Source organism: Diabrotica undecimpunctata, chromosome 6 (assembly GCF_040954645.1).
Source record: "Diabrotica undecimpunctata isolate CICGRU chromosome 6, icDiaUnde3, whole genome shotgun sequence".
NCBI lineage: Eukaryota > Metazoa > Arthropoda > Insecta > Coleoptera > Chrysomelidae > Diabrotica > Diabrotica undecimpunctata.
The window spans coordinates 134,177,875-134,205,337 of NC_092808.1; the positions used below are offsets into that span (position 1 = coordinate 134,177,875).

Here is a 27,463-nt window from a genome sequence, read left to right on the forward strand (position 1 = left end):
GAATCTAATCACTATATTTTATTAAATTAAATTTTTAAATTCATTATTAAATACTACAGTATTAATAAAAGAGTTAAAAATACAAAAGAAAATTATTTATTGACTGATAATTAAATTACTCATATTCTAGCTTTTTATTTACATGTCTGCTGAATTAGCTCTCGCAGTTAAATAAGCACAGCTGATTGGATAAGTGTGGCCTGTTAGCAACTGTTAACTGTTAGTGTGGCTATCTGAAATCTGAATTTCGATTGTAAAATCGAAATGTTAAAAACAAAATCGATATGAATTGTATATTGTATTGTATAAGTTCAATTTTGGTTGTGCCAATATGGAGGAATAAAATTAATAAGACTTAGTTTTTATCATATTTTTAATAAATAAGAGTATATTGTGTATATATTCGGATATATTAGGTATCAAAGAAAACAAAATGTCCCGATCTATTCGTGCAGAGACTCGTAGCAGAGCGAAAGATGATATTAAAAAAGTTATGAATGTTATAGATCGTGTCCGACATTGGTGAGTTGTGATTTTCTTAATTTGATTTATTTTTCTCCTGATTTGGCTCCCAATTTGCAATTATAAACTTTAAGGGAGAAGAAATGGGTAACAATTGGAGATACTACAATGAAAATATATAAATGGGTGCCAGTGACAGAACCCAAAAAATCCATGAAACACAGAGAAAATAAGGAGAATATGAGGAAAAGTACTGTTTTGGATACCTCCAATTCAAATTCAAATTTTAGTTTAGCCGAAGATTCCAACACTTGTAAGTTTTCTATTACAATCTTATCCAGAAAAAACACTGAAAATTATGTTCTTTTTTATTTTTTACAAAATTGATAAATTAATTATGACTTTTAAACTAGACATTTAAAAGAGTTCAATATCTTGTAGGTATATGTACGTTACATAAACTATTAAGATTATAATTTTTATTCTTGTTCTTCCTCCTAAATTAGGCACTTCTTGTCTCTTGCACTTGGTCTTGAGGCAAGAAGTCAGTAATTTCAGGAAAAACATATTTTTATACAACCCTCATACAAAATTTGATACTGCATACAACATTAGATCTGTTATTTGATATTGCAAAATTCATCAAGTATGTGAAAGCTTTTTTATTAAAAATATTTGATTTTCATTTTAAAAGATATGTTGGGAATTGGGAAATAGCTTTATTTTTTGTGGCAGTTTATTAAATAATACTTGTATAATGGCAAGTAACATTCCATGAGGACTTTAGTTGAGCTGCAGAAAGTTAATGAGTGTCCTCTATTCTCAAGTAATTGGGAGTGAACAAAGGGTGAGTATATTAAGATTAATAAAAGACATCCTCTTGAAATTTTAGCCCTGTAGACTAATTCTTAGAGTCTATCTTTGTAGTCCAAATATGGAATTCTCAGACTTCCATGTGGAATGACCTGAGTGTCCCCAGATTATACTCGGTTCGCTATTCCCAGTCCGAACTGTCTAGTGAATTTAGTAATTACTAGCGGACCAACTCGACATCGAGTTTTTTAAATGAAATTTTTATTTTGCGAGAAAAATTAAGAGATCAATACAAACAATATAAGCAAGAATATACATAACATTCATCAATAATAATGCAAGTAAAAAGTGTATTAAATATCACGAAATATTTCGTCGAAAACAATTTTTTTTTGTTTTTTTTTTTTGAAAACAATCGAAACCGGAAGTCGACCTCAAAACCGGAATGCAATTTTTAGTTCATCAAATGTCGACATGGATATCATTTAGCAGTTAATTTTGCATGCTGATCACGAATCTGGTGTCAGATTTGCTCTATCTTGACGTTTTATGCGCGTTTCGGGTCACTTCCGGTGTCGGATCGCAACCGGAAGTACATATTTAGATTCGTCTCGACGAGACCTTTCGATCCATATATACATTGTGGGGTCTAAAACTTAAAGTAAATTTTAACTTCCGGTCATCTCAAAACCGGAAGTGAATTTTTGTACCAAAAGTATATCTTGACAATCTCATACGTAATACTAATAATATTCCGAAAAAAAATTTTAATTATCTAATATGGTTTTTGAGTAAAGTGGTGGACAAGAAAAGGGCTTAGCGTTTTAGTATATAAGATTTTTTTGCGAAGTTAGTTACTTTTTGACAGACTAAAAGTGGCTGGAAATTACTATACAACCAAGCACATGTACTCATAGCCAATATTAATAGTAAACAAACTAAATAGTAAATAAATTAGAACTTTGCGAATTACCGACAATAAATATTTATTTATCTGCACCATATAATAAATATTTATGTTAAATTATAACAACTAAAATATATTTTTTAAATATATACTACACAAAATTTGATGTGTTTAGTATAAACTTCCACTATTTAGATTAATTCTTCTTTTTTTAAACAAAGTAGTATGCAATAGTAGGATACTTTAACTATTAATACTGAGAAGTAGGAATTGTTGTGTTGTAGGTTTCCGGCAATGAATCTGTCAAAATATGCCCGAGCTAAGCTAATAGAGTTTAACAGTGCATACATAAACACTGAGTGAAAAAGTCAACAATAGGCAGTGTATACAGTGTCTCTGTTCACAATTGTTGATAAATTCCTTAGGATATAGGTTGCTTAGCTCAGTGGTTTTCATATGTTGTTGATATGAGTTTTGAAAGTTAACTTTTATCAATATTGATGCTTAAAAATTTTATTTGTTTCCCCCAACTGATTTTTTAAAGAAAAAAATATTTGTTTGGAACCAATCATATGCTCTGTTAGTATTTTCTGCATATTATGAGTAGCAATGTCTAGGTTATTTGCTTTGATACGAAATCCATTATCTGGTAAGTCTTTGATATAAATTAAAAACAAGAGAGGTCCTAATATTGAACCCTACTTCATCTTTTCTGATTGTATGCCTTCTATTTCTATTACCTACTTTCTGTTGGTCAAGTATATAATATACTTCATCATTTAACCCGTAATAAATCAACTTTTCATGTATCAAATTTCAAGTATATCATGTAAAACACAGTTGAAGACCTTGGAAAGGTCACAAAAGGTGGAGACCTTTTAGAACCACCGATTTTCTTCTAAACAAGTAATAGTCAACATTGATTGTGAAAAGGGCTGTTATATTCCATATTATAAAAATTTTGCTATAAAATATTTGTTAATTAATTTTTTTATATTTTGTTTAAGGTTTTTCAACTGTGAGTGATTCCCAGGGGCCTACAGATTTCTCTTCTTCTCACATGACATTTTCAGAAGATTCTAATTCGCAGGGTAGTGAGATGGTTTCAGTAAAGAGAATGAAAACTGACCGAGACTGAATTTTATAAATTTCTCTTCTGTGGAGATTGTATTTAAATTGTTTTTATATACGGATGTAAATCAAATACTGTAAAAATTACTGAGAAATCTGGGAAATATTGCAGTGGTATAGCTACAGCAAGAAGTTTCAAATGAGATCCACTTTGTTGTATATTGCATCAGTACTGACTTGAGATTTGTTTAAACTGATATTTTGATTAAATCAACAAAACTAATCCGAAAGTAATAAAATTCCTTTATTCAATTTTAAAAATAATATTTAAAATTTAAAAATACAAAAAACTTAGTAAGAAGCTTCACTTCAATGTTATATTTCATTTTAAATATCATATATGTGTTTTTTGTATAATGCAATCTTGTTTTTTGTAGTATTAAAAAAAATCATAAAAAGCACATGGATAATGAACTGTATGTCATTGTGCATAACTCTTTTTATACATAGTTTATATTATTAATATCTTTTTATACTTCATACAGTTATACAAATAAGTCTTGCATCAGCTAAACAGTGCTTGATAACAGACAGTTTGCTGCCTGTGCACACATGTTACCTAGACAATGAAACAATCTTACAAAATCCATTGTCATTTCACTTTTTCCCATTTAGGTCTTCATCTAGAGGACCATTAAGGATTAAGAAGATTTGTTAGAAAACTTTTTCATAAAAAAAAAACAAAACATAGGTACATAATTTTTTATTTAGAATTATTATTTTGAATTAATATTTATTATTTAGAATAGCTTTGTTACATTCTCTATGTTTCTAAAATGTTCTAACAAATCTTCTTAATGAATGTTTAAAATGAGGACTTAAATGTGAAATGACAATGGATTTTGTAAGATCGTTTCATTTTCTAGGTAACACGTGTGTAGAGGCAGCACACTGTCTATCGTCAAGCACTGTTTAGCTGATGCAAGCTTAATTTTTAAAAATATTTAAGTATATTTTTAGCTTTGTGTATTAATTACAAATCTCTAAGTCTACTGTATCTGTATATAAACAAGATAACCAAAAATTTGATTTATATCCTTTAAAAACTGACTCATTTGGATCACCTACTATGTTGGTGAATATTGCTGTATACTTAATTTAGGATTAAAATACTTAGTTTTGTATTATTTGTGTACATAGTCTTAGGATTTTCATTGAAATTAATCATATGTATCTAATAAAAATAAATTAGGTCAATGTTTTTTATTCATACTGTGATATGTAAATCAGTAGTTTTTCTGGTTGGTTCTCTATTAAGACAGTCCTATTTATTCTACCATATACTGAGCTGATATAGACAAGGGAAATATAGAATGTGATATGAACAACATAAGATATGCTGATGATACTGTCATTTTTATCTGGAAGATCTACAGAAGCATGTTAGTCATCAGGATAGCATTTGACATTGAATGTCGATTGCCTCGAAGTTTTATTATTCTAACCTTGAGGATGGGGGATCAATAGTAGTGTAAATTTAAAATCGCGACTGAATCTCGCTGTTGCGTTAGCCGCCATCTTGAAATTAATGGACACATAGTTTTTGCCCAATATCTCTGCCATTTTCAACAAATGGTAAGGCTGAAATTGTTGTAAATACGATTTTCTAAAATTCCTTTTTTTTACATTTTTAGTGGAAGTGGGAGGCATAATTATTTAATTATCTCGTTTATTATTAACTTTATGACATGAATGTACATAAACAAAAATGAAGAGAATATATTTTATACAATTTTGATCTTCATTTTTTTCTAAAATCATTATTTAAGCTCATAGGTTTTTTCCTTTTATGGCTTGCTGCTGATGACGTCAGCGTCTAGGGTTTCTTGTGTCTCGTTAGACGCAAAGAACAGAAATGTGTACTCTGACGTCACCTGCGACGCAACAATACAGGGTACTATACCATCTACTAACCTTGGTACTAAAGCGACGAAATCATATTCCACTTATCAACGTTGGACCAAAATAATATTTTAATTATTTATTTAAACAGTAAAATTTTATTGTTATTATAGAGAACCTAATACAGTACTTCAAAAAACGGAAACCTTTGCAAAATACTTATTTTTTCATTATACTTAACAATCTGAAATTTTAATGTACGATCTCGTTATTACACTTCATTGTCTATTTATAGAATTACTGTGTGCTGTAAACGGTATATTTGTTTTTTTTTAACTTGATTTGAAAGTTTTCTTTGTTTATTTGTTTTATATTCCATATAAATTAAAATAAAGTAAGCTAAACTATTGTCATGTGAATGCATGTGAAAGGAAGATGGCACTAACTACTAAAGAGTTAATAGCTTTGTTAAAAGAAGACAGATTGTGAAAATACTGATTTACTTAGGAGCGTAGGCGCAAAATTTCGGGCCAATGCTTTTTAAATGCATTTATTTTTTCGAATCCTGAGAAAACTAATAAGTATTTTTGAAAAATTTAAACGCAGAATGAAAGATTACATTATTACTGAGGGCCGAAAGTCCCTGAAAACTTCTATAATGTTTATTTTAATAAGTTACAAGGGTGAAAAAGAAGAGAAAATTTAGTGTAATTTTTAATTTCAAATATCTCATTAAAAAAACTTTTTGTTTATTCTAAGGGACTTACTCTATCAGAGTAGGACACCGTCCTTCTTGAGACCCATCTCAATCAATACTTCTGAAAAAACGTTGTTTAATTTATCACAGTGATCTGATTATAATGATGCTGCAAATAATCCTGATATGTATCATCTCTAAATTTTTCTTTTTCAGTAATTTGATAAGGCCATTGTGTCTAACCTTATCGAAGACTTTTTTGTAATCAAAAAAACAGACCGACACTGGCTGATTAATATCCATGCACCTTTGCAAAAGTACATTTACGACAAACAGGGCTTCTCGTTCCCAGTGCATTTTTAAATCCAAAGTCGATAATGTCTTGCTAAAGTTTTTGTATATTTTCCGGTGTATAATGTTTAAAAATATTTTGAGCGCATGACTCATTAAACTTATTGTTCGATGGGTTTGGATTCCTCTACTGTATATTGTATTATATAAGTCGGCCAATTTCCCAATCTGCGAGTGCCTTCTCGCATGGACGTATAAATAAAGAACGTCCATGGCCTTCTCCTATCAAAGATCGGCAACAATTTTGACAAAGTCTTCTCCTTTTTTAATACTTCTCAGCAAATCGTTCGAGCCCTAGCCTATCCAATCTCTTATGTTTTTAAACCAGGAACACTGGTTTTTCTGTGTATCTGTTTTTTCTCATTACATATCTGAGATATGCAGTTTTCCACTTTTTTATGATTTCAATCAGCTCACGTTATCTGTTCATTCTGTGGAGAACTGCCAAGTTGGTGGTGTGGGAAGTCCACCTTCTTCTATTAGCTTTATTATTTCTACCGAAGCAGGACTGGTTCCTCGCTTCCAATCTTTTGTTATGTCTAGACCGTTGTCGATATTTTTTTTATAGTACTACCTCGGTTCTTTTGTCCTCTTCGAAATACTCTTTTACATCTTTTCCATACATATTTTAACCCAACGTCTAGAGTTAGTTTGTAATTTTTATCCAGCAGTATGTTTGATTTTTTCATTATATCCGTACCTTGTCATTTCTCTAATTTTTTTATGAAGGTTTATCATGTTTCTCTACCAGATACTTAATATCTTCGCATCTGTCACTCACTATACCGTCTCTGTCTCTCCGATGTTCCTTCTTATTTCTGTATGTGTAAGGTTATAAATGTTTCTGTCTCTGATTTTATAAAATCTTTCTTCCATGAGATCCAGAATCTTCTCGGTCATCCATTCATTTTTACTGTTAGTTGGCTTAGGTGTTACTGTGGTCTCATATGTGCGTAAAAGAGCATATTTTAACATGTGCCATTTCCTGTACGCATCCTTCTTCTTCTTTGTAAGCAATTCTGCTTGTTCATTGGCGGATTAATACCTCTATGGAAGGTTTTTACTCCATCTTTTGCGCGATCGTCCGGTACTTCTTCTGCCGATTGGTGACTTATCTCTTGCTATCTTGACGACACGGGTCTCCTCCATTCCGCTTATGTGGTTATTCCATTCGTTTTTTCTATTTTGTGTCCATTCATTTATACACTGTACGTTACATTTTCTTCTAATGACTTCACTTCTCTTTCAATCTCTCACCTTATTTCCTGTAATTCTTCTCAGTACTCTCATCTCTGCCGTTTCCAGTAGCCTTTGCGTTGTGGCTGTGTCGGGTCTTATTTCTAAGGCGTATGTCATTATTGGTCTTACACTGGCTTTATAAATTCTTGACTTTATCTCAGTGTCAATGTCTCTGTTTCGCCATAATATACTGTTATTAAGGCATCCTGCCAGTCTATTTGCTTTTTGTACTTGATCTTTCACTTTGTCCAGGATTCCATAACTAGACAGTGTAATTCCCACGTATTTTATTTACATTACTTGTTTAATGCTAATGCCATCAATTTCTATTTTACATCTGGTTGGTTATTTACTGACTACTATTGTTTTAGTTTTCTGAGATAAGATTGTCATGTTAAATCTGTGGACCGGTCTTTGTAGACTATCTTCATCTTGGGCTATCAATATTGTGTCGTCTGCATTTCTTTGTTTCCCATTTTGTAACCTGTTCCTTTGTTAACGGTTTTGATGATTTCGTCCATGATCAAATAGAAAGAGCATGGGGCTCAATGAATCTCCTTGTCTTATTCCGCTGCCTATTACTATAGATTCTGCAAGTGTCCATCTATTCTGACTTCCATTTTGTTGTTTTGGTAGATGTTATCGATAGTTTTTATAATATTTAGGTGAACTTCTCTATTATAGAGAAGATGGATTACATATTTGAGTCTTACTCTGTCAAACGCTTTCTTTAGGTCAATTAGACACAGAAATGCTGGTCTATTATACTCTAGTGATTTTTCAGTAATTTGTTTTATAACGAATATTGCATCTTTACACGATCTTCCACTACGAAAACCCTGTTGGTCATCTGCTAAACTTATCCTCTGATTTATTAGCACTTGTAAAATTTTAGTTGTAAGTTTTAGCGTAGTATTTAACAAAATTATACCTTTTTTGTTTTCTGGCTGTTTTTCATCTCTTTTTTTGAATAGTAGAATTAGCTCGCTCATTCTCCATTCTTCCGGTATTTTATAATTTTATTAATTCATGTTGTTAATTGTTCTGTCATTGCTGTTCCACAATATCTCAGTAATTCGTTTGGTATCCCGTCTTTACCTACTGCTTTTCTGTTCTTCAGGTTTTCAAGTATTTTCCGAACTTCCTGTACATTTATATTAAGTTATTCGTTTGTGGTAATTTCTGGTGTTCTAGCATCGTTTGTTCTTCCTCTGCATATAGCTCTTTTAGGTAGTCAATCCACGTATCCTTTTGTATGTGTTTTGGTTCTATTAGTTCCTTTACCTCTTATGAAGTGCCATATTTCCTTATGCAGTCCGGAGAAATCATGTTCCATTTCTTTCGAAAAACGTTCCCAGTGATTTTTTTTTTTTTACAAGTGCGTGTGTTTCGTTTCTAATTGTCTTGTAATTATGGTATGCCTCTTATGTTTTGGTTGACATGTATTTCCGTTAAGCTTTTATCTTTTCTTTAAATTCTGTGAAGTATCATTAATACGAATAATTTCTATTTTGGTAAGCTCTTCTTTAGTTATCTGTGTGACACACGCTTTTGTTATTGGGTCTCTCAAACGAGATACCTGTTGCTAATGCTATCTAATTTAGTTTTAACTGCCAGGTTGTTTAGTTTAAATCTAAACCTTCCTCCGAGTGGGTTACGGTCTGATATCACGGTAGCTCCAAAGTATATTTTAACTGATTTTATAGAATTTCTGTATCTTTTGCAGATGAGAAAGTAGTTAATTTGCTGTTGTTTGCTGGAGATTGCCATGTGTAGAATCTTCTGGCCGGGAGATCATAATAAGTATTCGCAATAATAAAATCATTCTGTTAGGTGGATCGCATGGGACCTAATAAAAACCGAGGCTTGTACAAATAAAATTTATTGCTTATATTTATAAATTACAAAATCTACTACAACGGATGATACAGGAACAATATTATAAATAAGCAACAATCTAGTTTAAAAATACATTACAATAGTAATTATTGTCGAGTTCATTATTAAATACATAAAAAATAAGTACAAAACTTTACACTATATACAAAAAATGAGTACCTATTGAGCAGTTATTACACAGGGAGATTCGGACCATTGGATACAAATATGGTTTTATCAAATGTGACAATTAATTGCTGTACTCATTTCGAGAAGATTTTATATCAGTATTTTACTTAATTTTATTGGTAAAATTAATAATACACTGTTTTCCAAAAAGATATTTATAAAAATATAAAATTCTGGTTGTCAATAAAACATAATGTATGAGGAAATGCAATTTATTCCAAATATATGTTTTATATTTATACTTATTATATTTATACAGGTTTCTAGCATTCAACAACACCTTCCGGTAGAGATCAATGCATGAGCATCACTGATCCGAGAGACCCTATCTGAAACCTACTAAACTACTGAAGTCAGTATAAAAATGCTTCGCATATATGGCACATTTAAAGCATAAAGAATATACAATCTAGTTATCGAAAAAGCTTATCATAAATAAGCAATAAAACAAAAAAAATTGATCAAAAAAACAATGAATGGGTGAAATTAGAAATCATTAGAAAAAACGACAAATGTTTTGACTTAAAAAATCTTGTAACATGACCAAACATATACGAAACTATCCACTATCCTAATTTTTCGAAAGGATATAAATGGAGACTAGAAATCAGAAGACGGCGTAGAACCTTATAAACTGATTGATTGATTAATTGATCATTAAAGTACAGCATAATAGTGAAATACAGCAGCCAAACATGGTGAAGTTTCTTCAGATTTCAAAGGGACTCTTTCAGCAGTAGAAATCTATGACAATGAAATAATGGCGTGCGCAACTGTGTCTGAATAGCAGATTACATTAATTAATACTTAGCAAGCACCTCGCAGATACGCCACTGAATGAATACAGAGTTTCCGATAATTTCGGCAGTCAGAGGCGTCCGGTAACTCGGGACTAAAATACTTCATTTCACATTTCTCACCTAAAGACATTAAATATAAACTGTCAATTTTTATACACCTTTTTGAAACACACTGTATATATAATCACATTTCTATTCATGGGCTTAATTATTTACAATTGAATTTTATTACTTATTCTATTCATGAAATATTTTAAAAATATTTTCTTATCGAACTACAAAAAACGTTATTTCAGTACAGTAGTAGGTATTTCTAAATATTGTTTAAAGTTTGCTAATAAATCTCTTTATTTAAATAGCAACTGGGGAATTTATATTCACTAGCACTTTCTAAAGACGTTGTAAGTCAATACATAAAAATGCATACCAAAAATCTCAACGTCATTAGAGCATTTAATTAATTCTCGTTCACTACTTTGGCGTATAAAGATATAGATACATTAAAAACAATTATCTAATCAAGTCATTTTTCCTTGGGGTCCTATTCATAATCTGGAACGAAAAGCTGGATAAATCGAAAAACAAACAACAAATTTAGCAGATCACTGACACTAGGATTTATATTTCAATTAATAACTTAGTTGTAGGTAATGATCGTAATGTCAATGTTTTAGTTCATCTTGTCAAGATACCTTCAAAATATTAACTGTCACTATAGCCACAGAATAATAAACAATCAGAATGCCCACTCTGCTTGAAAAAATAAGCACGCGCATCTCGTTCGCGCAGACGGAATCAGCCATGTTTTAGTCGGAACCAGTGCTGTTCAGTGACATTTTATCTGGTGTGCATAGACGAATTAACCCGGTTTAATTTATTTACGGCAACTACAGACATAATATACACTATTTTATTCGTACTTATAGTTGAATAATAGATTAAATTATTTCAAATGTACTAAATTATTATTGTTCTGAAGCTATTTTCTTGTGGCATTTTAAATTAATTACTATTTAAATGGGAATAAGCCACAATTAAAGGTTAAAATACATTTATTTATCTATAAAATATATTTATTAAAATATATTTATACTAAATTATTAATCTCTAAAAATTTAAATTACAGTTCTGTCGTAGCTTGTCACAAATTTCTCAATTCGAGTCTATGTTTTCGTCTAAAACATGGCGTTGGCGTGCTGCATAACTCGATGGCGTGCTGACAAACTTCAAAGGCGGCATCTGAGAGTAGGCATTCTGATTTGTTATTTATTCTGTGCTATAACTAACTATAAAATCTGCCAAGAAAACTAGAACATTAAACACAGAAATATTTAATAAATTTACAAGATTCATATAAAGCAGTTTAAGGTTTATATTGAAATTATAATCTTTCGGGGCAATACAGTATCACATTGTCAAGTTATAATTTCTTAATTAAAATTCAAACTAACTATATGAATATATGTTTTAGATAGGCAATGCAAGTTTTATCTGAACGATATCCTCGACAACATTCAAATGAACAGTGTCTTCTACATGTTAAGTCACCACTCAATGTAAACACTATGCAGTAAGGTCATCGAGCAAAAAGACAAAAGAGGGAATCTAATCGTTATGAAAAGGCGACCAAAAAAGTGGCCTCTGATGGCGGACATATCCGGAAATGCGAATGCGCCAAATTTAAATTTTCCGACCCTTATTAACAGTAGCTATAAAATAGTTTTCAGAATGTGTCTTAGACGAGAAAATTTTAATCAAATATTAACGATAACAGTCTAAAATGTGAAACAATTGTTAAAAAACTTCAATATAAATAATATTTCATGTGACAGTTGGTACAAATAATAACATAACCCAACTAAATTTGATTTCTTAAACAAGGAAAGACTCTCTCTTTTCTTGTTTAATTTGGCCTCTCAAGATGGCACTTCCTGTCTAACAATATTTTTGCCCCCACTACCTTTACATTCCCTCTTTTGTCTTTTTGCTCGATGAGTGAGGTACACAAAACGTTATTGCCACTTTTAACATTTGAAGCAGAAAATGATAATGTATGTCCCGGATATTTTAGACTTGTTTAAATTTTGATGAATATAAGACAATCTGTCAAATGTCAAGATTAATTTCTATGGATGAATCATTGACAGTTATACAGATCACCTTATATAATTTGCATTCAATTGACGTTAATAAATATAAATATTACGATCTCAATATGCTAAATACAGTTCATATTGAAATACGGTATCTAAATAATACGTAGAAAACGAAGTTGATATACGGTGTCTGAATAATATGTAACAAACCGAAGTTGATATGGTTAAGTCCTGAAAAATAACAAAGAGTTTCTGTTATCATAGGCATTCTATTTTTTTTTACTTTGTTTGGGCGTCAGTTACAATTAAAAATAAATAAAAACATGTCTTTTTGTGGTAAACTATAAATTATTCCAATGAGCAAACAACATGTAAAGACAGTACACAATGAACACACTTGTGTTGACGTCTTAAAGGGGCGGTGGAGCACGCACAATGCACGCAGAACACCCTGGGACATTTCACAGCTATTCAAACATGGAAAAAATATTTCGGTTTGACAGTGTTGGCATGTCTTTATAATATATAATGTTGTATGGTTCAAATATAAAGAGAGAAAGCTTTTAAAAAGTACACTTTGATTATATTATTTTATGAATTTTGCAATTTTTAATTTATACAAAACAATAACGAGTAAATATTTGTTTCTTTCGAGATCACTTGCAGTTAATTATCAGAAATTCAATAATCAAAATGTCCTTTTTAAAAGCTTTCTCTCTTTATATTTGAAGCATACAACATATATACATTATAAAAACATGCCAACACTGCCAACCGAAATGTTTTGTTCCATGGCTGATATTTGCGGCTTGTACTTTCGTTAATGTCAACTTCAAACTTTCTTAAAAACTATAATTACTTAGTTATTTTCGTTTTTTTTTGTAATTTATGACAATGTATACCAATATTCTTGTGTCAAAACTGCATACTAGATATTTAGATGAGCGTTATACCAATGTATTTGTGCTTCTTGTGTAAGTTATTGTGTGAGTGTCGGTGTGTCAACGACGTATCAACGAAACAGAAACAGACCCAGTTGAAATTAACACAGTGAAAATAAAATATAAACAAACTATTAGACTATTTATATTTTTTGTTTAATTCCACTACCAAATGCCCGACACACTGTTGGACAACCTGTAGATACATAAATATTGAACGCAATGACCGATTTAGAAGTATCTGGAGAACCGTCAGAATTAGCTAATTGAATACAGAATACAGAAAGGATTTTAATTTTAGTTTGCTGGAGTGTCATGTTGCTATCCAATGTTGTATGGACCTAACATTCCCGTTCTTGTTTTTTGTTGTCTGATTTTGCGCCATTTATAATTTTCCATGTTGCTATCCAATGTTGTATGGACCTAACATTCCCGTTCTTGTTTTTTGTTGTCTGATTTTGCGCCATTTATAATTTTCAAGTTATTTTTTTTTCTCTTTATCTTTTAATTTAAACCGTTAATGTTTTTAATACATTCTTTGACATCATCTTCCTATCTACACTACTGTCTTTTATGACTAAAATCCTCGTTTCCACTTTTCCACGAAATCAAATTTCACAAAAAATTGATCTTTTTATTTTATGCGGTCTATCTGTCTTTCGGTCTGATAATGAATGCAGCTAAAACAGCAATAAACAGCATGACTCATCTAAAACTATGGAACTCGATCAAGTTACAGGCCATACTTATCATAGATGTAGGAGAATTACCGAACAGTTGTCAGCAAAAGGGCGATGGAGCTTAGCATAGTCTAAAAACGGTCCAGCGAACCAGCAGGAACGGAGCAATATCGAAGGATTTAAATACCTGTTAAAGCAATATCCTGTCCCAAAATAGGTTTGACAGTAGGAGCTCAATCCCTATCCCAAAACGACAAACATCTCAGCATACTCAAAAATAGAGCATACTCAAAAAATCTTTGTAACGCTAGTGTAGTTTAAGAATATAGCAAGATGGTCCGCTGTTTTTCTAGAATACTTTATACAAGAATAATATTCTTACTCCACAAAGGATTGTTGAGCCAAAGATGATGATGATGTTTTCGTGGCCTTCTGCTGATTAGTCAGGCACTCTATCGTGTGACCTCTCCCGAAAAAAAGTGTCATACACGACCGGTAATAATTTACTTTCTTTTTCTTCTTCTTCTTCTTTGTATATAGACATGACTCTGTCTGTTTTTCAATGTGTCTCCAGTAAGTTGTCGTTCCATCGTTTTCGTAGTCTTCCTACTGATCGTCTTCCTATTGGGAAACCGTCTCTTGCCGTCTTTACTACTCTATTTGTTGTCATTCGGCTTATATGATCGTTCCATTCTACTCTTCTATTTCTTACCCAGTTCTTTATGTCCTCCACCTTGCATCTACGTCGTATATCTGTACTTCTAGCTCTGTCCCATAGTGTCTTGCGATCAATTTTTCTAAGTGTTTTCATCTCTGCTGTTTCTAACATCCTTTTTGTCCTCTCTGTATCAGGACTTGTTTCTGCCGCGTATGTCATTATTGGTCTGATGACTGTTTTGTAAATTCTGCCTTTCATTTCTTTCCCGATATTTTTATCTCTCCATATTGTTTTATTCAGGCAGCCTACGGCTGTTTGCTCTATGCACTTGATCTTAAACTTCAGTTTCGAGCTTTCCGTAGCTAGGTAATGTGAGGCCTAGATATTTAAACTCCATCACTTGTTCTATTATCTGACCTTCCAGCTTCAATTTACATCTTAGTAAATTTGCTGTTGTAACCATGCATTTTGTCTTTGTTGGGGAAATTAACATGTTAAATTTTCTGGCGGTTATATTAAATTGGTGCAGCATACGTTGTAAATCATCTTCACTTTGATAGAGTAGTATTGCAACGTCTGTATAGCAGATTATTTTCAGTTGTTTTTCTCTCATTTGGTATCCTTTTTTAGATCTTACTTTTTTTATTATTTCATCCATAATCAGGTTGAACAATAGAGGACTCAGGGAATATCCCTGTCTTATCTCATTGCCAGCTTCAATAGGGTCGATTAGTTCTTCTTCTACTTTTACTTTTATTGCGTTGTTTTGGTAGATATTTTCGATCGTTTTGATTATTCCTGGGGTATCTCTCTTGCGTACAGTAAGTGGATATCGTCTTTTAATTTGACCCGGTTAATTTACTTTCAGAAATTATAATTTGTAACCTCTTGTGAAGTATGCACGTGCTTCTCCCTTATCGGGAACAGGGAATTTTAAATAATCCCCCTGTTATAAAATAATTGTTTATGTAAATTATTTATTAACACACTTACGACATATTTCACGGTCACAAAGCCTACCTAATTGATATCTGATAACGCACCAGTCATACAGTTGTATTACCAATAAATGTATCCTATCAACAATGTTTTAAAACTGTCTCCGATAGTACCAACGTCACACTCTGAGAGGAACTTCTTCGAAAATTGGTACTAGTTTCCTGAAAATATTAGTACATTGACTCTCATAAAGTAGCTCTATATTGGTCGGGCTATTTCGATCCATAAAATTTTGTAGGTAATATTATTATTAATACTGCCTTTATAATTTGGTTTTCTCCTTTTCTGTAGATGCATTGGAAACACTACGACCTTATAACTTTTATATTTCGGACGATTTGTTCTTCTTTTAATCGTGCCCGTATCTCGTCATTTGAATAATTCAATTTCTCCTGTAGTAGCTCGGATGGATGCAATATTTTTTACAAACCTATGACAATACAGAAACCCTTATATTACACATTATTTTCACAGCCTTACATTTAACGAATCATACATTTTCGTAAGAGATTATTAAAATAGTATAATTAGAAGAAATCATCTAGATTTTTCATTTGTCTTTATATCATACGTGCTAGCAGTTAAGTTAAATCCAAAAGTAAACCAAATGAAACATAAGCAATAACCGTGTGATTCCATTTAGGCTTACACACTATGGAATAAGTCTTTGATTCTACTAATAAGCAAATCATTCTAGACCTGCCAAATATATTGATTAGTATATTATCACAATAATTCAACAATTACTTAAAAAATTAAAACTAAAATATGATTCGTTAAATCGGTTGAAATGCAATTATTTCTTCGATAGAAAACTTATATATAAGTACAGTGATTTAAAAATCGTCAGTCTTTTTCAAGACAACATAAGAATCTATGTTAAGAATATATTTTCCGCAGAAAACTTCTTTATGCCTGAATTAAAATCTCAGCTGATTTAAGAACGAGGAACGTTTTCTTTCTCTATTTCCAGAATTATGGATTTGCCTGAATCTTCGTAATTCACGAGATTATACCTAAAATAAAAGAAACAAAACATTATTTTTGTGTTTTTTAGTTAAAGGAGTTTGTTTTAAGAAGAAGTAATATGGCAGTTAATTTGTAACTAACAATATTGTGATTATATGTCAAATACTATATCTAAAAAATATCGTTGCCCCCACTTATTAAAATGATGGGTTAAAAAAACATGGAGGGGTAGGAATAAGGATTAATAGTCCTAAGATATAGATAATATTCTATCAATACCCCCGAAAATACTATTATTTCAGGCTAAATAATTAGCATTAGAGATTTGTGTGCTCAAGGGTGCCTAAAAAAGCGCCCCAATTTGATAGTCAATATCACAACTTGTTTGGAAATGCAGACAGTCCCTTAAGCAACTTTTGAAGCACAACGAAACAAATTTGTTATGGATGGCATAGTATAAAGAAATTGGTAACGAGATTGCTTATAATCTTGTTTTAAGAAGGACCTGCTACTGCTATTATTGGAACAGAACCATTTGCGATATCCCAGAAAGACAATATTCCAGCTCAAGTCAATCAAAAGGGTTTTAAAACGTTTTTGAAAAAGTTAAATATTCCCTTCAACGTAATTATTCGAACATTTTCGGTCATTTAATGAAGTTGAAGAATTAAAATTAAAAAACTTATATTATGGAAGAATAACTTGGTAAAAGGCGGTAATACGAATGTCTCGTTGGACTAGTTACTTAAACAAAATGGTCTGAAGTTATTGATTGCATTAACGGCTATTTTCCTAGATCCATAACCATCGTCATCAGATGAAGTCAACAGCATCATCCAAAACATCTTGGAGGACAATTACTTTGTCGTCTACACAAACTGATGGGCTTAACATGGCTACTTTATTCATTAAAACAATTCAATATTATCTGTTAAAACGTATAGTTTGAAACAAGATACAAAATCAAACCTTTTTTTCTTCTCAAATAGGAAAGCACACTCAATTTCTTTATATTATAGAGAATGAAAGCTATATAATTACTATGTATTTCTTTCTCTAACCTCCGGAATTAGTCAGGACAACTAAAGCATCTCGATCGGTAATTCACCAGTTGGATAGTTATTCCAAACTATAACAAAACATCTCTTCCACCATAGTCTTGTAAGGGCAGTGGTTAAGCCTAAACATCCAAGCTATTAACAGCCTCAGAACCACCATTTAAGACTGACTTCGTTCAAGTTTCATATGCCGCCATAAGGCAATAATTGGGTACATAAGTATGAAAAGTTATGAGCAAGAACATAAATATGAGAATAAAACTGGAAGAGATTGGAAACTGAAGACTCAGAGAAAGTTGTGATCCGATGTATAGGTAATATTTGAAGCTATATGAAACACATATTTACCTTGTATGATTAATATTTTTATCTTCACTAGTGCTACACTCGCTTTGAATTAAAGGTTCTCGGAACTGCCCCTTATACTCTTCGGCGTGTGCGCAGTAGAAGTTATGGTGTGGTGGTGCTATATAATCTTTTCGAAGAAGATTGTCGTAAGTTAGATGGAAATTTTCTTGGTTGCCTTTATCTTTGGCGTTCTTTTGTTGAATGGGTTGAACATAGTAAGCTGGCCTAAAAAAAAATATCTCATAAAATATATTTTATTGATTTCTTAATAAAACTACTAAGGTGCGTATTCGTACTAATCAGTACGAATCATTTGTCATTTTTAGCCTTAAAATATTAAGTGATCTATTTTATTGATTATACACTATAATAATACTGTTAATTGTTAATTAATAATATATTTCGGCACGTAATGCAAATAGATTGACATCATTAATTATTGGAATAAAAAATTATAGATCTTATATTATACAAACAAGAGTAACGCATAAAAATATCTCTGACAAGTAATGATGCTTAACCTCTCAATTTTTGATCAAAATAGTACGAAAAACATGGCGGCTGCCGTTGTCACATGATGAAAAGGTTTATGTAGACAAGCGGTTTTGTTTCATGGTTTTAGATTCTGTGAGTAGGAACATATTCTAATATTTATTTTTATTACTTTAGCATTGAAACAGATAATAAACATTATCAAAAAAGTCTTCTTATCCCATAGTGAATATTAATGCAACTATTGGTTTAATAAGAGTTAGAGAAATTATAACGAGCATTGTAACATGGTTGTGTCAAAAATACATAACACAAAGGTTTTACAACTGAACAAAACTACTTACCCTAATTTGTTAATCACAGAATTTTGATGTTCGCTTTTTAAGATTTTAACCGCTAAAGCGATAAGAACAAATAAAATGACGGCTCCACATATGGGAACAGCTATGGTAGCTGCTCTAAACCATACTTCTGAATCAGAATATAAAACAGGTTCTTGTCTCTGAGGATATTTGCTTTCTGTTTCTTCTACTGACTGATCATCTAGAATAAAAAAATATGATATATTGAGAAAAAAATGAGTACAATTCAAAATATTTAAAAATCTTATGATCACAGTAATTATTATGAAATGGGGATTAACCTCAACTATTTGGTTAAGAACAAAACGTTCTTCCTCGCCTAGGACCACGTTTCTAGATGTAGTCTATTCATCTTTAGGATTTCCATTACGTGTCCAAAGTACAAAGTAAATTTTTTCTTTTTGGGCATTCAGAACCTCTCTTTCTTTGTTTAGACGCTGTAAAACTGCTTTATTTCTCACTCTGTTCATCCACAATGTATCTTTAGCATTGGGAGGTACGCCTACATCTCGAAAGCCTCAGTTCTTTTACACATTTCATATCTCATACGTAAGAGTCCATGATTCCATTGCAAACAAAGACTTAATAACCGCATTTTTAAGGAAATTCTTAGAGCTCTGTTAGTTAATACCTTTTGCATCTTCTTCAATGATGTTACGGCTTGCCCTATTCTGCTTTTGATTTCCTAAGATAAGTCCCACTAGTCATTCACCCAAAAGCCCAAAGATTTGTGTCAATGTTCTCTCTCCACTATTTCTCCATCTATCCTGATATCAGTTAGATTTTTTCATTTTGCTGATGACTATCCACTTGGTTTTCTTTTATTTTAACTTTGAAACCCATTTATTTACTATGGCCTGTTAACACTGATAGAAGTATTTGTAAACCAACGGATAACCGTGGCTAGCAAAACTATGTCACCAGCATATCTTGTTGATGACTGCTTCGTTGACAATTATATCTACTGTTTTGTCTTCCACAGCTTCTCCACAAATATTTTCTACATATAAATAAACAAAAGCGGAGAGAGCACACGTACTTGTCGAACTCCTCTCATAATAGAAACTTCTTTGGACGCCTGACCTTTGGTTCTAATCTCATTCAAAATAGCAATTAACTTCTTCGTGTTTAACAGTGTCAAATGCTTTCTCGTAGTCGACAAAGCAGGCATATACATCAATATTACATCTTGAAGTTTCTGTATGAGAACCTGCCAAATGACGCTTATTTTGTACCAATCTTGCTTGTCGGAAACCGAAGGGAGAAAAAATACGAAAGTGTTACGACGGAATACGAAGGGAGAAAATACATGCTAAAGAAAGTATATATAAAGAAAATATTACCTAATAATGTGTTATTGATGATCTTTAACGTTTGAGGGCTTTCTATGTGATTGCACATGTCGTGGTGGCAACACATCAAATGGGATTTTGAGTTTTCTTTTCTTCTTATTGTTGTCCTTTCATTGATGCCGCTCTTTCCGTGACATCTGTATTTTTCGTCCCTGTAAGAAAGAATCGATTTTAATAACTATGTAGAACTTCAAAAAAAAACTCGAATACAACTCTTTTGATTTTTATACCTTTTCACAAGATTATTGATACTGTAAAGCACGATAAAATTCCTGAGGTGTCAAAAAATGTACATAAGATTATCAATGCACAAGATGGTACTATAAAATACTTAACAACAGCCATCATTAATTAAACAAATTAATAGAAGTGTACAAATAATGAGTTGATTGAAGATGAGTGAATCATAATACACTTAATGGCACAATTTATAACAAATGTAATTTTTTAGCTGTTAAATAGCCTTATTTGGATCTGAAGATGGGCAAAATATTGAGCAAAATATCTCGAAACCCGTCATCCAAGTTCGTTGACGTTGTAGTATTACGTAATGCAATTTTTGAAGATTTTTGACCCCACTCCCCTCTATGTAACGCACCGTAACGTTTTACAAGACCCCCCTAACCGCACCTAAACGTTACGTAACACCCAAGTGACCATTTTTACCTAAAAGTAACAATTATATTGCGAAAAGTACCGGAAATTCGGTAAAATAACTTTGTTATTGTTTTAATCGCATTTGAAGTAATAACAAATAAAAGAATAGATTTTTAACTCGCAAATTATATAATATAATAATCTTGGTCTCTTCCGCAGAAACGATAAAGACACAACCGCAGAATTAAAAAAAAATAAAAATATAATTTCATACTCACAAAAATGCTCTAGTCGTCAGAGACGAAAATGCCACTGAATCTCTAAAAATCATAGGAACAAGCTCAATTTTGCTAAACTACATCCGTTTTAAGGCCCGTTTTCACAATACGTCTTATTGTACGTTTTGTGGGTCATATAAAACGTACGACAAAATGTACTTTTTGTCCAGTGTATACACACTACGTTTTTCCTTCCGTTTTCTACCTTATTTCTAATTCAGAGTCTTGAGTTGTGTGAAGTTTGTTTAGTGTTTTTTTATTATGGAGGAAACACGGCTGCCTTCTTTTATTTTTTCAACTATAAAGATACTACGACTGAGGAAAAAGGGGATGAAGAGGGAAAAGACAAGATGTTCAAGAGAGTGGGCTTCTAAAAAGAAGCCAGTATTCCCACGTCTCGTTACCAAAAGAGGCGAACCAGATGACTGGCGCAATTATTTGCGAATGGACACCTCAGCCTATTGTCAATTGCTAGAGTTGGTAACACCATACATATTGAAATAAGACACCTCATGAGAAAAGCCATTACACCCCATTAAAGACTCACAGCAACTCTCAGATATCTTACAACAGGACGCAGCGTCAAGGACTTGGAGTTCACAATCATAATATCCAAACCAGCGTTAAGCCAAATAATTCCTGAAACCTGTAATGCAATCTACTTGGTTTTAAATAATAACTACTTAAAAACTTTTATACAATTCAATAAATTTCCCGAGAAAATCGTGGCTGCATTGCCGCAAATCTGACATTATTAGGCTTTTTTTGGAAAAAATGAAACGAACTGCAGTGGAACTAGTCGTCAAATAAGTCAAGATCGGACGACTTGTCTGAACATGTATTTTCACGTAACGTTTTATCCTATCAGTTCCATATCAGTTCTCGCAAAACTATGCTTCTCCCATCATTTCTACGATCTGACCTTGGATTTGATTGCGATTCGACAAGACGTACGTTTTGCTGTTTACATGCCACGTTTTATTGTATAGGATTTGTCCTATCCAACAAAACGTACAATAAGACGTAGCGTGAAAACCGGCCTTTACATATTCCCATCCGTCAACAAACGCACGTGAAAGCCAAACAAATAAATTTAAAAATATTTACTTATGAAACTATTAGTGTAAGAATTTCTTGAAATTTAATCACCGTGAGCAAAATTTAATGTTCCATTGAAGGAAAATGTGCTAAAATAAAATATTCATTAACTGAGAGATACATAACAAAGTAAACATTTTGAATAAAAAAGCAAAACGCTACAATTTGAATTTAAACAGACTGCAAGTTTGAATCTGTAACATGAGAATCCGGCTTAAGGCAATAAATTATATTTAATAGCCTCTTGACGAATGAGAGGGCGAATATCAATACGTGCTCATGTTTACAGATGGGAATTTGCTAAATGAATAAACATGTTAATTTTGGGACCCCAAAAAAGATGCAAAAAGTTTACCAAGCTTTCCCCTAAAATCGCCCTCGTAGGTGGGGAAAAACGGAAAAAATCGATTTCCCAGGAATCTGTAAGGCCGTAGAAAAAACAAAAATGTTTATTAGCACTTTTTGTGTAGAGAAACCGTTCTCTTAAAAACGAGGCTTGAAGCGACCGGCGATTTTGAATGTCCGGTTTTTATAAAGATCTCTAATAAATAAACGTTGTGCGATTTTTGGATTTTTTATGATTCTCATAAGATCAACAAAATTTATCACTATCATCGACCGGTCACTATGGAATTTCCATTGTTAAAGCCTAATCTTCAAAACCTATAGCATGAAATTTCGATTTTGAGTTTTGGCAACAAATGTGAGGTATTTAAACTATGCCCAAAAAAAAAACGCTGAATTTAAACTTTCCCAATACAAACGATCTAAAACGTTTAAAACTGCCTCTTTTCAATTACACAAATAAGTTTTTACAAGCTACACTATTTTAGCTACAAATTTCACCCAATAACGTCTTCGTGAGGGCATTTACCGTGACGTCCGACTGTTTGTAGTGTAAAAGGCACACAAATGCATGTGGCAAAAAAAAATAAATAAAAATGGCAAAAATCGCGCAAGGTTTATTTATTGAAGATATTTATAAAAACTGACTTTATTTGCGGCAAAGTACAAAAATTGCATACGAAAGCTCCACTTTTCATCTTTAAATTGCTTTTTGATATTTATCGATAGGACACTCTGATCAAAAGATATTGAATATTTACCGTCGAGTTGATACAAATTTTATTTAAAATTGATTTCGCGCACATAACTGACATTCAAAATCGCCGGTCGCTTCAAGCGTAGTTTCTGAGACAACGGTTCATTCTATACAAAATAGATATTTTTGGCCAAAATTATCTCAGCTATATTTTTTATTTGATTATTATTATTATATCGATTTTTCCATTTTTCCCCATCTACGAAGAGGTGGTTTTAGGGGGAAGCCCAGAGGTAAACTCGGTAAACTTTTTTGCATCTTTTTTGGGGTACCAAATTAACATTCTCAGCAAAATTCAGCTTGTTCGTATGATTTTTAGAGGTCAAATCTCTGGTCAAAGACGACTGGACTAAAATGCTTTCTCAATATTGCTTATCTCGAATATTTAAATTAACTTTGGGAAGCATAAAAATAAATAATAGAAAGATAGAAGCATAATAGAAAAAAAATGACAATAACCTCAATATTTACATTTCGTTTTGTGAACACGCACGTTTGTCAGTAATAAAGTAAGTTCTCTCGTCGCCGAGATGATAATTAATAATTTAGTAGCGATAACTGTCAATGACCTCTCATAATTAACATAATTAATTCAATAGTCTGTTAATGATTTTAAAGAATGCAGTCCACATAGTTAACAGCAAAATAAAATCTTAATCGTGTGACCTAGATTCTTTTTATTTTTATTAACAATTAATAGGGTGACGTCGTCGATTTGTGATTAAAATTTGATACGAGATAAAAACAAGAGGCCTTTTGTGTTACAATTTAATAATTGGGGCCTCTTTTACAATGTACGAGGTCGTTCAAAGTACTCAAAACAGTTCCTATCTCTGATCTATATTTAAGAAAAGAAGTGAGGAACTTGAGAATATTGTTACGGCTATCAAACGACTATCAGTACAAATAATCAATTAAAATCTACGATGCTTTATTATTATTCAAAATACATCTGGAAAAGTTCTTAGGTAAATACAATTGCAATACGGCTGCCGTAGCACGCAGGCCGTCCCGTTCCGCACGTTGTCCCAAGAGGCGGGACGGGACAGCGATTTTTGCTACGGGAATGGACGCGGAAATTTTCTAGTAATCGACCCCCGCCACAAATTGGAAGCTTTCGATTTATCGAAATAGGACCGTCCTTGAAACCAAAAACAGCATTTGAATTCTGTTTTGGCAAAAAATTGTGATGTCAAATGTTAAAATTATAAAACTAAAAACAATTAAGGACAATTAGAGACAAACAGAACATAATTAAAAGAACAAAACAGACATAACACTTTTAAAAAGGGGGCTTATTGGCACTACATCACTTGGTAGGAGAGGAACTGGTACAATTTTACCAGTTTATCAAAAATTTGATAATTACAAGTCAAAGAAATTGCACACCCACAAAATAGTACAACTAATTTCATTCATTGTCATATAACTGTCCTCTTACTGTAAAAAATTTCAATAAATTAACACACATTTCTAAAATATATCTCTTGAATAAATATAAATAACTTTAATAATTTAAATAATATAAAACATCACTTTCATTTAACAAACAATCCTTACTCCTATTTCATTAGTTAACATCTCTCCCCTCAAGAAACTGGCTCGTTAAGTGTCAGACAGTTACAACATTAACCGAAGATCACCCATTATGAGCAATACAGGATAGTTTGAACTATGTATCACGAATCATTATCTAAAACTTCTTGTACCGGCATCATTTAATTTATTTTGTACGGTTTGACCTGAAGATGCTTTGCAAAGTGTAGAAAGCGAAACCGGTCGTCTTGGTAGTAAAATTAAATTGATTGTGAGTAAGTCTAATTTTATTTCTTTTACCTATTTGTATGTAATTATATACGTAAACGATACATCACAGCGCCCAATAGCATTTTAAAGTCATCTACTGTATATTGTATATGTCTGAATTGTCAATATGAGTGAGTCAGAATTTTTTACCAAGTAACTTACCAGAATTGTGGCTTATTCACAATAAAAATAGCAAAATATTGTTCCTTTGGTTTTGATTTTATGTATCCCACAAATTATTTTGCGTTAGCTCAACAAGGATTCTGGTTTCTACCTATAACACCTTAAAAATATAACCTCCCAAAGAACATTGTTGTCAAATCGCCCCATGCTAATTATGGTAAGCTCAAGATAAGTGTATAAAAATAATAGAATAATAATGAGTTCATGAAATTTGGTGTGGGAACATATGTGCTCGTGATGGGTTACCATCTGGTGTTATATAGAAATTGCGGTAATTTACACTCTACAGTTACATAAAGATGATAAGTTTAAGTTTACAAAAGAACGTACTCACTACCGCGCCACTGGAATCAGATAAGTTGTATGTTTTGATATAAAAATTACTAATGCACTCTATGAATCTGTTCTAGATTTTATTAAAAAATCATGTACACCGTTAGTTGGTATAACTGGTCTTCATTTTTGTGGTAATTGACAACCAGTTAGATTAATATGATACATAAATACGTGATTTAATTAAAAATTTGTAAATAAATAAAGCAACAAAACAAGTTAGTAGCAATATCACATATTTCCCAAGCAATAAATACAGTAGTTAAAGCGATCTACAAAAACTAAATTGCAGTCAACCTTACATATTATTATAGCTATTAATAGAAATATTCAGTAGCGGTGTTGATACTGAATTCTATGAGGTGATTGGATACAATAATATAACCCTATTCATTTGTAATTAAATTATTTACTCCACTTGTTGCCATTTTCATTCTCCCATATTTTTCGTGATTTTACCTTTCTGGATTCATTCCAGTTAAACATGCAACTAAATGTATTATGGGACTAAATGACAAAATGCAAAGACGGTATGGGAAAGCAAACTAATAAGTATTATTAAAGTAAATGACAACAGTGATTACCAATGTTTTCTACACATAATCTACTTAAAGTACATTTTATTTTTGTCTCTAAGCAAAACGATTCTCTTCGATCAGGCGAAGGTGTCGAGTTTGTTTATTGTTGTAATTTAGTTATTTAACCTTGGACACTTTATTGGTGTTTACTAATTGTTGATATATTTTAAACAATACAAGACCATTAGTGTATTTGGAAATATTTAAATAAATAATATATTAAGAATAATTAATATTATAACTTGACAGAATTAATCTACAAACAAAAAAAAAATGTGCACAACCTATTCAAAGCACTTCAACGCCAAAATATGACGAAAAATGACAATTATACGGTGGAGATATGTTCAAAGATGATCGAAATTGGATTGTCAAATGATCAAACTAGGTCACCGTGGCCTTTTCAATTTTGATGGACCCACCCAAGTTTTTATATGTATTTTGGCTGCTGAGTACGAATTCGAGGGTGGATTTCCATCCGAGTGACCAAACAATTGTTATAAACAATTTAACTGTTCATAGGGCTCTATTTTTCGAACGTAACTCGGCTTCTGCGCGTGCAAATGGGCTGTACAAGGTCTCCTTTTAAAGCTGAATTTATAGACAAAACAAAATTTGTTAAATTACTCTGTCTTTATTTGTCATAAAGTTATACCCGTTTTAAGTTGTAATTTACTTGAAATTTCAACTGGGTTTGTGGGTAATTTTATATGAAATTTTTTTTTATCTTTTAGTTTACGATCTAGAGCCTTATAAACAATTAAACTGTTTATAACAATTGTTTGACCACTCGTATCGAAATCCATCCTCGAAATTCGTAATCAGCAGCCAAAAATACATAAAAAAATTTGAATGGATCCATCAGCATTGAAAAAGCCACGGTGACCTTGCTGGTCACGACTGACCTAATTGGTCCCTAAAGTATAAGAAGAAAAGTTTATTTTGTCTATTTTAATAACGAAATTGCTACTTTAGATAAAATAGTGGGTACAGTGAAAGAAGATATTCCTGAAGAGGTAGGCAATGAAGCATTTTACGGGAATCAAACTTTAAGAAAAATATAATCGCACGTCCAAATTCATCAAAAAAGATGAAATATTGAGATGGAAGCCAATTTATTTACAAAAAATTTAGGATTTCTGTAATCAAAATAACAAATTGTACTACTTGGAAGAAAAGTTTATGATGAAGTTGCAGAAAACGAAGATGATGAGGATCCTAGAG

The 27,463-nt window shown here is 31.9% G+C and overlaps 2 protein-coding genes across 2 annotated transcripts in view; one reads left to right on the forward strand and one right to left on the reverse strand.

The window, feature by feature from the left end:
- Positions 1-285: 285 nt before the first annotated feature.
- Positions 286-4,523, forward strand: BCL7-like (chromatin remodeling complex subunit BCL7B-like protein). Its single transcript, XM_072535437.1, has 3 exons — positions 286-522; positions 597-775; positions 3,190-4,523. Exons 1-3 carry the CDS (start codon positions 434-436, stop codon positions 3,318-3,320), a joined length of 399 nt encoding a protein of 132 aa, XP_072391538.1. The 5' UTR covers positions 286-433; the 3' UTR covers positions 3,321-4,523.
- A 9,780-nt stretch (positions 4,524-14,303) lies between these two features.
- Positions 14,304-27,463, reverse strand: part of LOC140443927 (uncharacterized) — a 119,144-nt gene continuing 105,984 nt past the window's right edge. Inside the window, exons 3-6 of the mRNA XM_072535439.1 lie at positions 20,256-20,416; positions 18,895-19,093; positions 18,059-18,283; positions 14,304-16,699 (exon numbers count right to left, since the gene is read on the reverse strand). Of these exons, the coding sequence (XP_072391540.1) occupies positions 16,621-16,699; positions 18,059-18,283; positions 18,895-19,093; positions 20,256-20,416 (664 nt within the window). The 3' untranslated portion in view covers positions 14,304-16,620. The remainder of the gene's footprint in view (positions 16,700-18,058; positions 18,284-18,894; positions 19,094-20,255; positions 20,417-27,463) is intronic.